Genomic DNA, 12,328 nt, shown 5'->3' with positions numbered 1-12,328 from the left:
TCTGCCAGCTGGTAGCTTCGATGGAATCAGTGGCGATGTTGATGGAATCAGTGGAATCAATGCTATAGACAAAAAAAAGATTGACACACCTTTTTAGCACAAATGACAGCAGCTCTATTAAAATTTCTAAAATTTTGTCAATTGCTGATTTTAAAAAAACAGCATGACCTGTATTTGCAGTAAAGGCTTTGTGCAGTAAAGTCTTGTTTATTGTGTAAGGCCATTACTTATCATTGCACAAGCTGCTGCGAGACAATATCCATTTTGGAAAAGTGTTATAGAAATAAACTTAAAACTTGAGAAGTTGGAATTAAGCTTCATGCACACTTCAAAGTGTCACACTGTCTTCCACCTCTTTCCTCTTGTTAAAGCAACAAACTTCTAGTGATGGGAAGATTTCATCATTTTACGGAATCATATATTTTGAATCTTTTCATCTTTCATTTCATTTATTTGAGCAGAATTAAATGGAAAAAATAAATCTATTTTCAATAACCAATTTCCCCCAACACATCGACTTATAATAAATAAATAAAAAATCATATCATATTTCACCAAGTCCAAAAAAGTATAATGCAGACAAGCATAAATAATAAGAAACCAAAATTATTATAAAAAGAAAACTGAGTGATTTGATCATTTTGTGTTGGCCAGGCATGCACAACTGGCCTTACTATATATAAATTATTTATTTATTTATTTATTTTATTTTTTTTTTTCCCCCTATTCCAGTTGTACACCACACCAGATTTCACTTTACCCTGTATTGTCTGGTGACTACAAATCAATTTCTTTTTAAAATAAGATGTATGGGCACATAACAGAACAGAATGACATATTTAACTGAATATTAGAGGAGCATTATTCACACATACTGTACATGTTAATTGTGTTCTATGTTATATGGCAACATTTCTTTATGATGTGCCTGTGTGGGGTATAATTACTTTTTCCTGTCATCAATTTAAACTAATTTTAGTTCCACATCTGTAGGTTTTTCTTCTGTGGAACAGAACACAATTACATACCACAGAAAGTTTATTCAAAAGATGTATTGGCAAATATACTGAGTAAATTATTGGGATTTGTGCTATTATATGTGGCCAAAAAGTTTTTGGACATCTGACTGTATGACTCATACGTGCTTTCTAAACATTCCACCATTAACCCCCATTTACTGTAATAATATCCTTTACTCTTCTGGGAAGACGTTCCACTAGATTTTGGAATGTGCTAATGTACTAATGTTCTGTTCTAATGTGTAGTAAGCAGGCATGAGGTGCACTCAGTTTATTATTTTTTTTATTTTATTTTATTATTTTTTTGCTTTGGTGCAAATTTTTATGGCAAGATAAAGGTGGGTATGATGATATGTTAACATTTAACAGGATTTCGACTACAGCAGAGTTCAGTGGTTATATGAATTTTCTTTATGATATATTTAGGAAGATTCCTACATATGTACTTTCTAAGTAGGAAAGTTGTCTTTTGTCTTTTGGTTGGTGCAGTGATGACATGTTGGGGATCTTCTCCGTTTAGCAGGAGAGCAGGTGTGAGTCTGGAGTGTCCAATTTGGTAACTTGTATCTGCTCATGTCTGGTAGATGGGTTGATTTAATGTTATCTTTTTATATGAGTTCAATATTGGTTTGATGTTAATTGGTGAAATTTTAGACTGTAATCTTAATTTTGAGAGCCTGGGGCGAAGTCAGTGTTGAGGTCAGAGCTCTATAGCTGGTCATTTATGAACTTCCATTTCAACCCATGTAAACCTTATTTTCATCTAACTTTCTTTTTTGCATTGTCATACTGGAACAGATTTGGGTCTCCTAGTTCAAGTGAAGGAAAGATTTTTAATGCTACCACATCTAAAGACAGCCAATACATTTGTGTATATCCAACTTTCTGATAACTCTCTGGGTATGAACTACATATCGCTGGGATTCAGGTGTCCCAATACCTTTGTGTATATAATGTATATAATGTAAATAAGCAAATAAACAATATTTGTTTATTTTTTTGTAAATAAATTGAATATTGGATGAAGCAAAGTCAAACACTGACTGGAAAAAAAAACACCCAGATGGAAGATATGAACCAGCATGCTTTTGTCTGACAAGTTATTTAGTGTATGGAATATGTATACAAACCAATAAAATTTGCAGTGGTTATTTACAAACTATATGACATCAGTGAAAAACTGATTAAATCCAATGTGCTAAACTATATTACAAATTTTAATGCTGAGAGAGACGTACCACCAATGCAAACTGAATCAGGGGCTAAAGAAGCATTAAAAGAAATATTTTAATATATTTGCACTGTAAACCTATCACTGTATTGTAAACAAACAAAAAAAAGGCTTTATAATAAAAGAAAAAGATGCATACGTGGTGTCTACATCAACACAGTTAGAGCATATGTACATAGTGCAAATAAGAAAAAGGAAGATAATAGATTACAAAAAAAAAAAAAAAAAAGAAACAGAAGACGAGGGGCAAAATCTATTCTAGCCAACTTTGAAAATAACTAATTTCCACTCCAACTGACTGCCTTCATTTTTCTCAAAGGATGCTAACACGCTCAGTCAGTCCCTGCATACAAGCATCATCGGTGCTCTCCTGCTCATCATCGGAGACAGATAATGCTGGTACCATGTGAGCTGGGTAAGGCAGAGTGTGATCCTGTGCGAACCTTTGCCAGCGAACATCATCACTTTCATGGGTTATATAACGTTCCCCAAGCTTCGATTCCAGTTTACGCAGGTCCAGCCATGTTTGATATTCCTTAGAAAAAAGAATAAGAGAAAAAGAAATTCAAGGATAAACATAGTGGGATAGAAAGGCATTGATATTTAATAGAGATCAATTTAATCTATATCAGTGGTCCCTAACCCCCGGGCCGTGGACCGGCACCGGTCCGTGGGTCAATTGGTACGGGGCAGCATAATATAATAACTTATTTCCGTTTTATTTATTATCTGATTCTGAACGATGTTTTATTTTGGAACATTACCGGATTCTCTCCTCCACATCTGTCTATGACTCACTCTTGATGCATGTCAAGATGCCTCAGTCACATGTCTTACCTCCATCCGCTACCTTCTTAAAGGGGCTGCTCCGGCCGCTAACACATAATACATTACCGCTAAATTTAAACCCCTCAAGCTAGCAAAATAAACAAAAAACAACACAGTGATTATTATTATTACATTTTGAAAATATCAGTTTTTATGCCGGTAAAAATATTGTCTGACATTATTTTGGTCCGTGGTGCAAAAAAAAGTTGGGGACCACTGATCTATATAGTCATTTTTTTTCTGAAAATCTATTTTGCAAATAAAAACATTGACAGATTTTTTTTTTTATTCCAGTAATCCAACACCTTTTGTGCATGCATCTAATGTTTACCTGTAAGTAGACATGACTCAGGCTCTTGTCCACACTATAACGTTTTCTCAACTTCACCTGAAGTAGGTTATTAATGAGATCAATAGCTATGAAAAAAAGAAGAGACACAATAAAAAATATTATAATCCAATGGTTTTTGCTTCTCTTTATTTATCATTTTCTGTTGTTAACAAATATTTACTATGTGTTTCTTATAATTGCTATTATGTGACAAGCAGATCAGTATATTTGGTAATCAGTGAATTGCACCAGTGTTCTATTATAATGTATCTGAAAAAAGCAAAAAGATTAGTTTGATTTATCAAGAAAAGTACCTTCTGGAGAGATTTGTTTCCAGGGGTTTGGTGGGTACATGAATGCAGCATTGTGGATCTGGTCATTGATATCTTCATCCTCATTAAAGGGAAATGTTCCACTTAAGCTGACATACATAATGACTCCAACAGACCACATATCCAAAGAACGGTTGTACCCCTGGTTCAGCAGAACTTCTGGAGCTAAGTAAGCAGGTGTTCCCACTACAGAGCGCCGAAATGACTTTTCCCCAATTATCCGGGCAAAACCAAAATCACAAAGCTTCACCTGCAAAAAAAGAAAGAGAAATGTTACAATTACAACATAATATTAATATAGTAAAATAATAAAATTTCTAAGCTTAATCTCACACTAAAAGTACATTTTGTGAAAAATGTAACAAAATACTATAATTCCTTTGTTTTTTTCCCCCTATTATTTCCATTTCAATCTCATTATGTAAAACACTTAATCTCCTTTTCCCTGTTTCACTCTAGTACATAGATGCAGGTTTAACTCAGAGGGGCCCTTTTAGCCCGTTTGGGATTAAAGAAAGATGGTTATCATTGGTTTATAATAAATATTTATCTTGTTAAAGTACTTAAGTACATTTTCAAGTATCTATACTTTATCAGAGTACTTCTTTTATTTTGAAATGATAACATTTTAATTTCTCCTTTTTTTTGTTTTTGTTTTTAATTATTCCTGGATTTGCACTCAGGCAGTATTGCATTAACTGTTTTGAAATTACAGCCATTTTTTCACATAGTCAATTCATTTTCACAAAAGTCATAGTCTTAAATGAAACCAGACAATTGACTGATAAGCATTTTACAGCAACTAAAGGCAGCTTAATAGCATCCCAATAAAACTGAGCATTTGGTGATGTTCATAGGACCCAGACTTCAGGCAGTCATTAACTGTAAAGTATACAAGTATTAAATAATCCCTACATTTAAAATGAAGTGAATTTGTCCAATAACTTGGAACCTGTAAAAATAGAGGGTACTAAGAAAAATTATGGAAATTCCTAAACTGTAATGCAGCATTTAAACGTCATGCTTCAAAACACTTAAATCAAATCTTGGTTGCAAGATCTAGCTTAAATTTGCAACGAACAAAGACAACATTATTATTCTTACAACATTTCCACCATAATTTGCAAATACATTTTTAAAAAATCACACAATGTGATTTTCTGGATTTTTTCTCATTTTGTCTCTTAAAGTTGAAGCGTACCTATGATGAAAGGCCTCTCTCATCTTTTTAAGTGGGAGAACTAGCACAATTGGTGGCTGACTAAATACTCTTTTTTGCCCCACTGTATATAAAACATATATAGCTTAGCAACTGCCTTCTTGATTTTACATATGCATGGGCTCTCATCTCACCAGAGTTGGGAAGAAATAATGTACAAATACTTTGTTACTGTACTGAAGTAGATTTTTCTTGTATCAGTAATTTACTTCAATATTTTGTTTTCGGACAAATTTTTACTTTCACTCATTACATTTTGACACAAATATCTGTACTTTCTACTTCTTATATTTTTAAAAACAGACTCGTTACTTTATTTTTAATCTATTAATTTGGTGAAATGTCAATTTTTTTTCTTTTCACTGCATGCTGTTTTCAGACCATCAACTTATTTCTTGTCATTGTGTGTCATTCTGTTTCAATCCAATGGTGAATAACTTCCTGGCTCTCAAACACCACAGACGTAGACTAGTTTACGAAGCTCACAATTAGCAGTCAGAAGGCAATAAGAAGTCTGGGGTTAATATGGATGAGACAGAGGGAGTCAGTGATATAAACATGACTGAGAACAGAGACATTCGTGATCACCTGATCATCATCATATTTTCTCTGCTTGTGTTCTATATGTGGATGTTCAGCCTGGACACATTCATTAGGTAACAAATGTTGAATTCGTTTTGTATTAATATATTAATTAGGGCTGTCAAAATTCAAACACAAATTCCTTTTAAATGGCACTAAATTCAATTAACGCGCTATCAAAGCAATGCGCATTTCTGTTTGACCATTTTTTATAAAAAAAAATATAAATACATAAATAAATAACTAAATATAAAAGAGGCAAAATTAAAACCTACAGCGCAGCATACATTTATTCACGACATACTTGCTTTGCTCAGATATAAAATTAATAAATAAACTTCACCGAAAATATTTTTAATGAGTAAACATTTGATTTATTGATGCGCCAAGTCTCAAATCAAACACCAAAATTCGCCATGATTCACACAATTAACCCTCTGGGGGGGGGGGCGACAAACGCACTGGGGCATTTTGTGGGTTTTTTTCTTATAATGGCGAAACAAACTAAATTTAAATTTTACAGATTCGAATTATGTATTGCTTTTATCTGTACAATTTTTCAAATCTGTAAAATGTGTACTTTTATTTTATAAAAATCATAATAAAAAATTATAAAATATTTAGTAAAATTAAGTAAGCAGACAGGGAGCGCTCTCTGCCGTCTCTGTCCTTGTCCTTCACAAACACATAAATAAAACAACCTGGATCGCAGTGAATATTTGCCTCACAGACATAATAATTAAATGTATAGAAAGCTCGAAATGCCTTTTACATAAACCAGTTCACATCATATACAAATATTCTCTGATTATGTAATCCGTATGAAAGTTAGAAGAGGTACAGTTGCTCCAGTATCACCTTAATAACCATCCGTGTGGAAACATAGGAAAGGTTCCGTTTGGTGTCCTGATGATTTATGTCATTTAAAACAGCATAATTACTTTAAAACATTTAAAATAATATTTTGTCTTCATGCGCTATGTTGAGTTTGGTTTCACTAATAATAAATATACATTTGCATAAAGCATTCATATTTCTCCATATCCATGTTGATTAGGAGTATTAAGAAACATGAAGTATCAATATATGGTACATTTAGAACAGATAGAAATGTGTGATTTCAAATTCATAGGTGTCAAACCAACTGAAATCCAAGATTTAAGCTATGCTTATTTTTGTTGAAGAACCACTGACTTAATATGTGCTGCAACACTAATTTCATGTTCAGCTCCAGAAGCAGTTTGAAAGAAAACTTATGTTTAATTGAAGTGTGTGACAAATATTATACACAATAACATCTGTGCTAATTAAATTGACAATTGACTGGTGGTTGACAAAAAAGGAAGAAAAATATTAAGTGTTTTGTATTTTTTTACATTTTTTATTTAACATTTTTCCTATCTGTCAACCATTACGAAAAGCAGCAATAATATAATAAAACTAGGTCTAGTAACAAGGGGCTTGAGACCAGCAATTACATAAAAGGATATAATATGGGCCACCATTTGGAATTGAAATACACACATTGCAAAATTTTAAGAGGAAAATTTACAGTAGAATATGAGTTTTGGGAACTCCAAGAAGGAGAAAGATCTAGAAGAGAGAGCCTTTAGGACACAACAGCAACAAGAAGAAGCAGCTACATAAGAGAAACTGGGTTCTGGTAAACATCAACAGTACAATACTATACAATAGTAACAATTTTGCTATTTACTGTGAACCCTGTCAGAAGAGGTACAATATTTGCCAGCATTGTGACGCCATCCGTGATTCTGGAAGCACATATTCTCTGATCCAGCAGCAAATGTGGTCTCAAGTCACCTAAATCTACTGGTCAAGTAAAGGTTTTGTTAATTTGTTTAAATTATTCAAGAAAAGGTTAAACTTTTCCTCTTATCTGGAGTCTAGACTTCATAAGAGTATTGGACCTAAATTTGGACTTCTCTAAATGTACACAGAAATTGAAATGAAATGTCAAAGAGAACTGAAGAAAACTTGTTTCTTTTTATAACCCAGTCCTTATTTGATTTTAGAGATCATCATCAATTCTGTCACACACAATTAGACCTTAGTCTTTCCATACAAAAGTGGACAGATGCCGGTATGGACACTTAAACTGGCCTAAGGCCAGTTTGTACTTTAATAAGCCCTGGGTACTCATGAATCTGTCTTTGATATTTTCATTGGGAGTGACGAGGATGGACAGAATTAGAAACGAGTTAATTAGAGGGACAGCGCATGTAGGACGTTTTGGGGACAAAGTGAGAGACGCCCGATTGAGATGGTTTGAACATATGCAGAGGAGGGACATGGGGTATATCGGTAGAAGAATGCTGAGGAATTGAGCCACCAGGAAGGATGAAAAGAGGAAGGCCAAAAAGGAGGTTCATGGATGTGATGAAGGAAGACATGCAGGTAATTGGGTTGAAAGAGGCAGATGTAGAGGACAGAGTGGTATGGAGACGGATGATGACCCTAATGGGAGCAGACGAAAGAAGAAGACGACGACTCATGAATCTGTCTTTGCACCTATGAATCATGATAGCTAGCCATAACAATGTGGCCCTTGTTGCTCACATCCTTACTCATTTTTACACCCATTGATAACTTACTCACAAAAATGTTTTGTACAACTCCAATTGCAAAAAAGATACCACACTGAGTATAAAATTAATGAAAACAGACTGCAATGATTTCATGTGACTGCTTGATTTGATTGTCTTTTCTTTGTCGTATATTCACATTCTCATGATGTGCCAAATGTTGAATTGGTGAAATGTCTGGACTGCAGACAGGCCAGTTCAGCACCAGGACTATTCTACAAAGCTGCTGTAATAGATGCAGTCTGCGTTTTAGCCTTTTTTTTGTCAAATATGCAGGTACTTACCCAAAAAAGATGCCATGTGGATGGAAGCATATGTTGCTCTAAAACCTGTACATACCTTTCAGCATTGATAATGCAGTTACCGATGTAAATGCACCCCATACCATCATATATGCCAGCTTTTGAACTAAGCTCTGATAACAAGCCGAATGGTCCCGCTCCTCTTTAGTACGGAGGATGCGGCATCAATGGTTCCCAAAAATAATTTTGATTCGTCTGACCATAAAACAGTTTTCCACTTTACCTCAGTCCATTTTAAAGGAGCTTTGACTCAGAGAAGACAGCAAAGTTTCTAGATTGTGTTCATATGGTGTATTCTTTGCATGATGGAGCTTTAACCTTCATGTGGATGGCATTGTGAACTGTGTTTACAGACATTGATTTTGGGAGCATTAGTTTTCGCTTTGTCCCTTGCATACAGAGATTTCTCTAGATCCTCAGAATCCTTTGATATTATGTACTGTAGATGATGAAATATTTAAAGTATTTAATTTTATGTTGAGGAACATGATTCTAAAATCTTTCCAAAATTTGTAGATGCAGTTTTCACAGATTGGTGGACCTCTGTCCACTATTTATTCTAAAAGACTCTGAAAGCTTAAGACAGTCTTTTTATACCCAATCATGTTACCTGTTCCTGCAAAATGTTCCTCCAGCCTTTACTTTTTAGTAAAACGTACTTTTCAAGCCTTTTGTTGGCCTTCATTGAACTTTTTTGATATGTGTTGCAGCTATTAAATTTTAAATTCCCTTGTTTTTCCTTAAAATGGTACATTTGCTCAGTTTAAATATACTTTTAAGTCTTTACCTGTGGGAAAGGATCGGCTGATGACAGCAGCACATTCTCAGGTTTCAAGTCACAATGCACAATATTCTTGAAGTGGAGGTGCCTTAAAGCAGCCAAGATCTGCAGTATGATAAATAGAACAAGAAAAAGACAAAAGATTATGGTTTGGGACCGGCACTAAGAATGCACTGGCTTGTGCAACCCTAATGGCTGGTACTGTATAAACTCTTCTTAAATAAGTTCTCACCTGTGTGATCAGGAACTTTGTGAGCCTTTCAGGTAGTCGTCCATTCTCACTTGAAAGGATCATTTCCAGCATGTCTCCATGAAGCTTCTCCATAACAACAAACACTTTTTCAGGAGTTTCGAACATACACTCCAGATTTACTATACCCAGATGACGCAGACTCTGTAAAAAAAAAAAAAAAAAGAAAAAAAAAAAAAAAAAAAAAAAAAGAAAGAAAGAAAGAAAGAAATGAGAAAATGACAGGAGATTGAGAGAATGAAAAAAATAAAAGCCCTTATTTCATAAAAATAAATGATATTATTTCATAAATATAAATGACAAAGATACTGAAATTAAGCTTGTAAGAAATATGATTAAACTTAATCCACAAAAATATCAGGAAGGGAGGTTCTAGACAAAGAGATAAAAAAGATATTACACTCTCACTGTGCTTTCCTATAATGGCTACCTGCAGTATGGCCACCTCGTTCCTTAACTGGCTTTCCTGTTTAGTGGGAAAGCGAAGTTTGTCAATCACCTTGACAGCCACATCCCTTCCAGATTTTCTGTGCTTTCCTGTTTAGTAGACAATGACTATATTGAATATTATTTTACAGGACAAAGGACATTTATAATATGAAACTTAGTTGGTATAGTCTGTTACATTTTCAAAAAAGTTTTTAAAATATTTAAATATTCATACCACCATATACCACTCCAAACTGGCCAGAACCCAGAACCTCATCAGCAAAAATCTGATAAATCATGCCAATATCCTAAAAAAGTTCAACAATATTATTATTACTATGTTCCTCTTTATTGTTCACATCATTGCAATCTTTTTATATTATATTCATATATCCTAATATTGCTAATTAGAAATCTGTTGTTAATTGTACAGTTAAAGTTTGCACACTTACCACATTCTCTTGAATCTGACTGTTGGACACTGATATGCTGACTGATGCCTGTCCTAAAAAACATTTTGTAATTAAGCACTGAAGCAATGAACCTTAAAAAAGATCAATTCAGAAATATTATCCTTACTGTGAGGGGTGCTGCCTTCAGATGGAGGATTGTCTTGGAAGATGACCGGCATAAGAGCCTGGCGTATGACACTTTCCCAAGCTTTGGCAACTTCCTGTCCCACTCCACTACTGGGTATTGCACTATTTGGTGGGGTCATGCTAGGCAATTGGGAGGGGTTTGTGTCCTCGCCCACAAAGTATCGTATGGTACCAGTCACAATCTCAAAGCAGTGGGGACTGGCACCAGTGGGCACCAGACTGAAATCACCTGCTGGACATACTTCAAGAATTTCAGAAAGAGGTATTTCCTGGAAAAAAAAAAAAACATGAACTGTTAGTGAATTCTTATTTAACATCAACACAATTTACATCCAAACTCATTAGTACCCCTTCTGAAAATAACCATGAATCAAAACAATGAATTTAAATGAATCAAAATACTTTTAGGCACATTCATTTAGGCACAAATACATTCCTAATGAAAACATCCTCTAGCTGTTTTTCCTCATCCTCTAGCTGTCTCTGATACTGGCACGTGACTGTTTTTCTAATTAGCTCTTTGTGTTTTCATTTTGTTAGCGTGTTTTGCCACTGTACATAATTTATACAGATGTGGTACAAAACACCTTGAAAAAATTGTTTTTTCACTATCATAACCATGCTCCTTACACTGGCAACCTTTACTTACAAATAAAAGCATGAATGCCTGCACCGTTATTAAATGCAACTTAACAGTCAAAATCTGCTCATTGGGCAGTAAAAACTCCAAACTAGTGGACCCTTTTGACAGTGTCACAGTGATACAGGCTTCAGTTTTACCAATAGCTCCCAAATGCCCCAACTGCAAATTTAGGCAAATTTGTTGCTCTGTCACAACAAATCAAATTTCTCCTGTACCAAGGCATGATATGGAATGTAGATTTAGCAGAACAACTACTCAGTATAATCCATAAATAAAAAAAATAAATCTGGAATTATTACCAAAGCATGACAAGAGAAATATAATGTTTAGTACATAGAAGTTAAAATTTCTTTCTTTCTTTTCTTTCTTTCATTGTATCATCAAACATCAAATGTCAAGCATTTGTTTGTTATTAATATGAATGCTTTAAATATATAAGGAAAATATATCATGAAACCTTCCACACCTAAACATTATAAACAATGGGAATGGGAAATATTAAAACCTGTTCATATTAAAATAAAGAAGCAATAATGAGTGTATTTTTTTAGACATTTGAAAACTGCACAAGTTTATAAACTTCTTACCTTATAGTATTTATTGGTGGTGTCATTATGGAAAAGGATAATGCATTTGCAGTCCAGGCGCCAGTAGTGTCGCTTCCTCTATTGCAGATAAGAGGCAGGAATCATAGGTCAACAAGCAGTCAATCAATTTAAAAGGAAGAAGGCTGCACCACTATACAGAGTGAAGGAGAGATCAAGAGGATAGAATAGAAATATATGTAAAGTGAAAAGAAGAGAAAGCAAGAAGAAGTGATTGAAGAAGAGACTAAGATGAAGGTCAAGTTAATAAATCTATGTAAAATGTAAAAAAAAAAAAAATTCTATTCACCAATATGCCTTTAACATTTGTTTAAATGGTTAAATAACAGGTCCAGCAGTAATACAAGTCAAGAATAAAGAAAAACAATAAAGAAATGCTAAGTAAATATGTAAAGCAAAAGAGTGCAGAGTAGAATCTCAGTTGAAGTGTAATGAGATGTTTGTGAACAGTAAAACAGATAGGTAATGTAAAATAAAGAAATAGTAATTCACAAAAAAACTAATTACAAATAATATACCTATATAGTTCCATTTGGGCAATTAATAGAATAGTGACAAACTAATAACCTCACAA

The 12,328-nt window shown here is 34.0% G+C and overlaps 1 protein-coding gene across 3 annotated transcripts in view; it reads right to left on the bottom strand.

Annotated features, from left to right (window-relative positions):
- Nucleotides 1-1,998: 1,998 nt before the first annotated feature.
- The window catches only part of prkd2 (protein kinase D2), a 44,813-nt gene continuing 34,483 nt past the window's right edge, over nucleotides 1,999-12,328 (bottom strand). For 2 of the 3 annotated variants that reach the window (XM_083548853.1, XM_083548852.1), the window contains exons 10-19: nucleotides 11,737-11,814; nucleotides 10,487-10,775; nucleotides 10,360-10,412; nucleotides 10,143-10,215; nucleotides 9,909-10,015; nucleotides 9,461-9,622; nucleotides 9,235-9,333; nucleotides 3,724-3,991; nucleotides 3,410-3,495; nucleotides 1,999-2,785 (exon numbers count right to left, since the gene is read on the bottom strand). In XM_083548853.1, coding sequence (XP_083404979.1) covers nucleotides 2,564-2,785; nucleotides 3,410-3,495; nucleotides 3,724-3,991; nucleotides 9,235-9,333; nucleotides 9,461-9,622; nucleotides 9,909-10,015; nucleotides 10,143-10,215; nucleotides 10,360-10,412; nucleotides 10,487-10,775; nucleotides 11,737-11,814 — 1,437 coding nt within the window. In that variant the 3' untranslated portion in view covers nucleotides 1,999-2,563. Of the gene's footprint in view, nucleotides 3,147-3,255; nucleotides 3,496-3,723; nucleotides 3,992-9,234; nucleotides 9,334-9,460; nucleotides 9,623-9,908; nucleotides 10,016-10,142; nucleotides 10,216-10,359; nucleotides 10,413-10,486; nucleotides 10,776-11,736; nucleotides 11,815-12,328 lie in introns of all 3 variants that reach the window. The other variant, XR_014534729.1, reaches the window with a different exon arrangement.

Source organism: Silurus aristotelis, assembly GCF_946808225.1.
Source record: "Silurus aristotelis genome assembly, chromosome: 8".
NCBI lineage: Eukaryota > Metazoa > Chordata > Actinopteri > Siluriformes > Siluridae > Silurus > Silurus aristotelis.
This window is presented reverse-complemented; position numbering and strand designations above follow the sequence as displayed.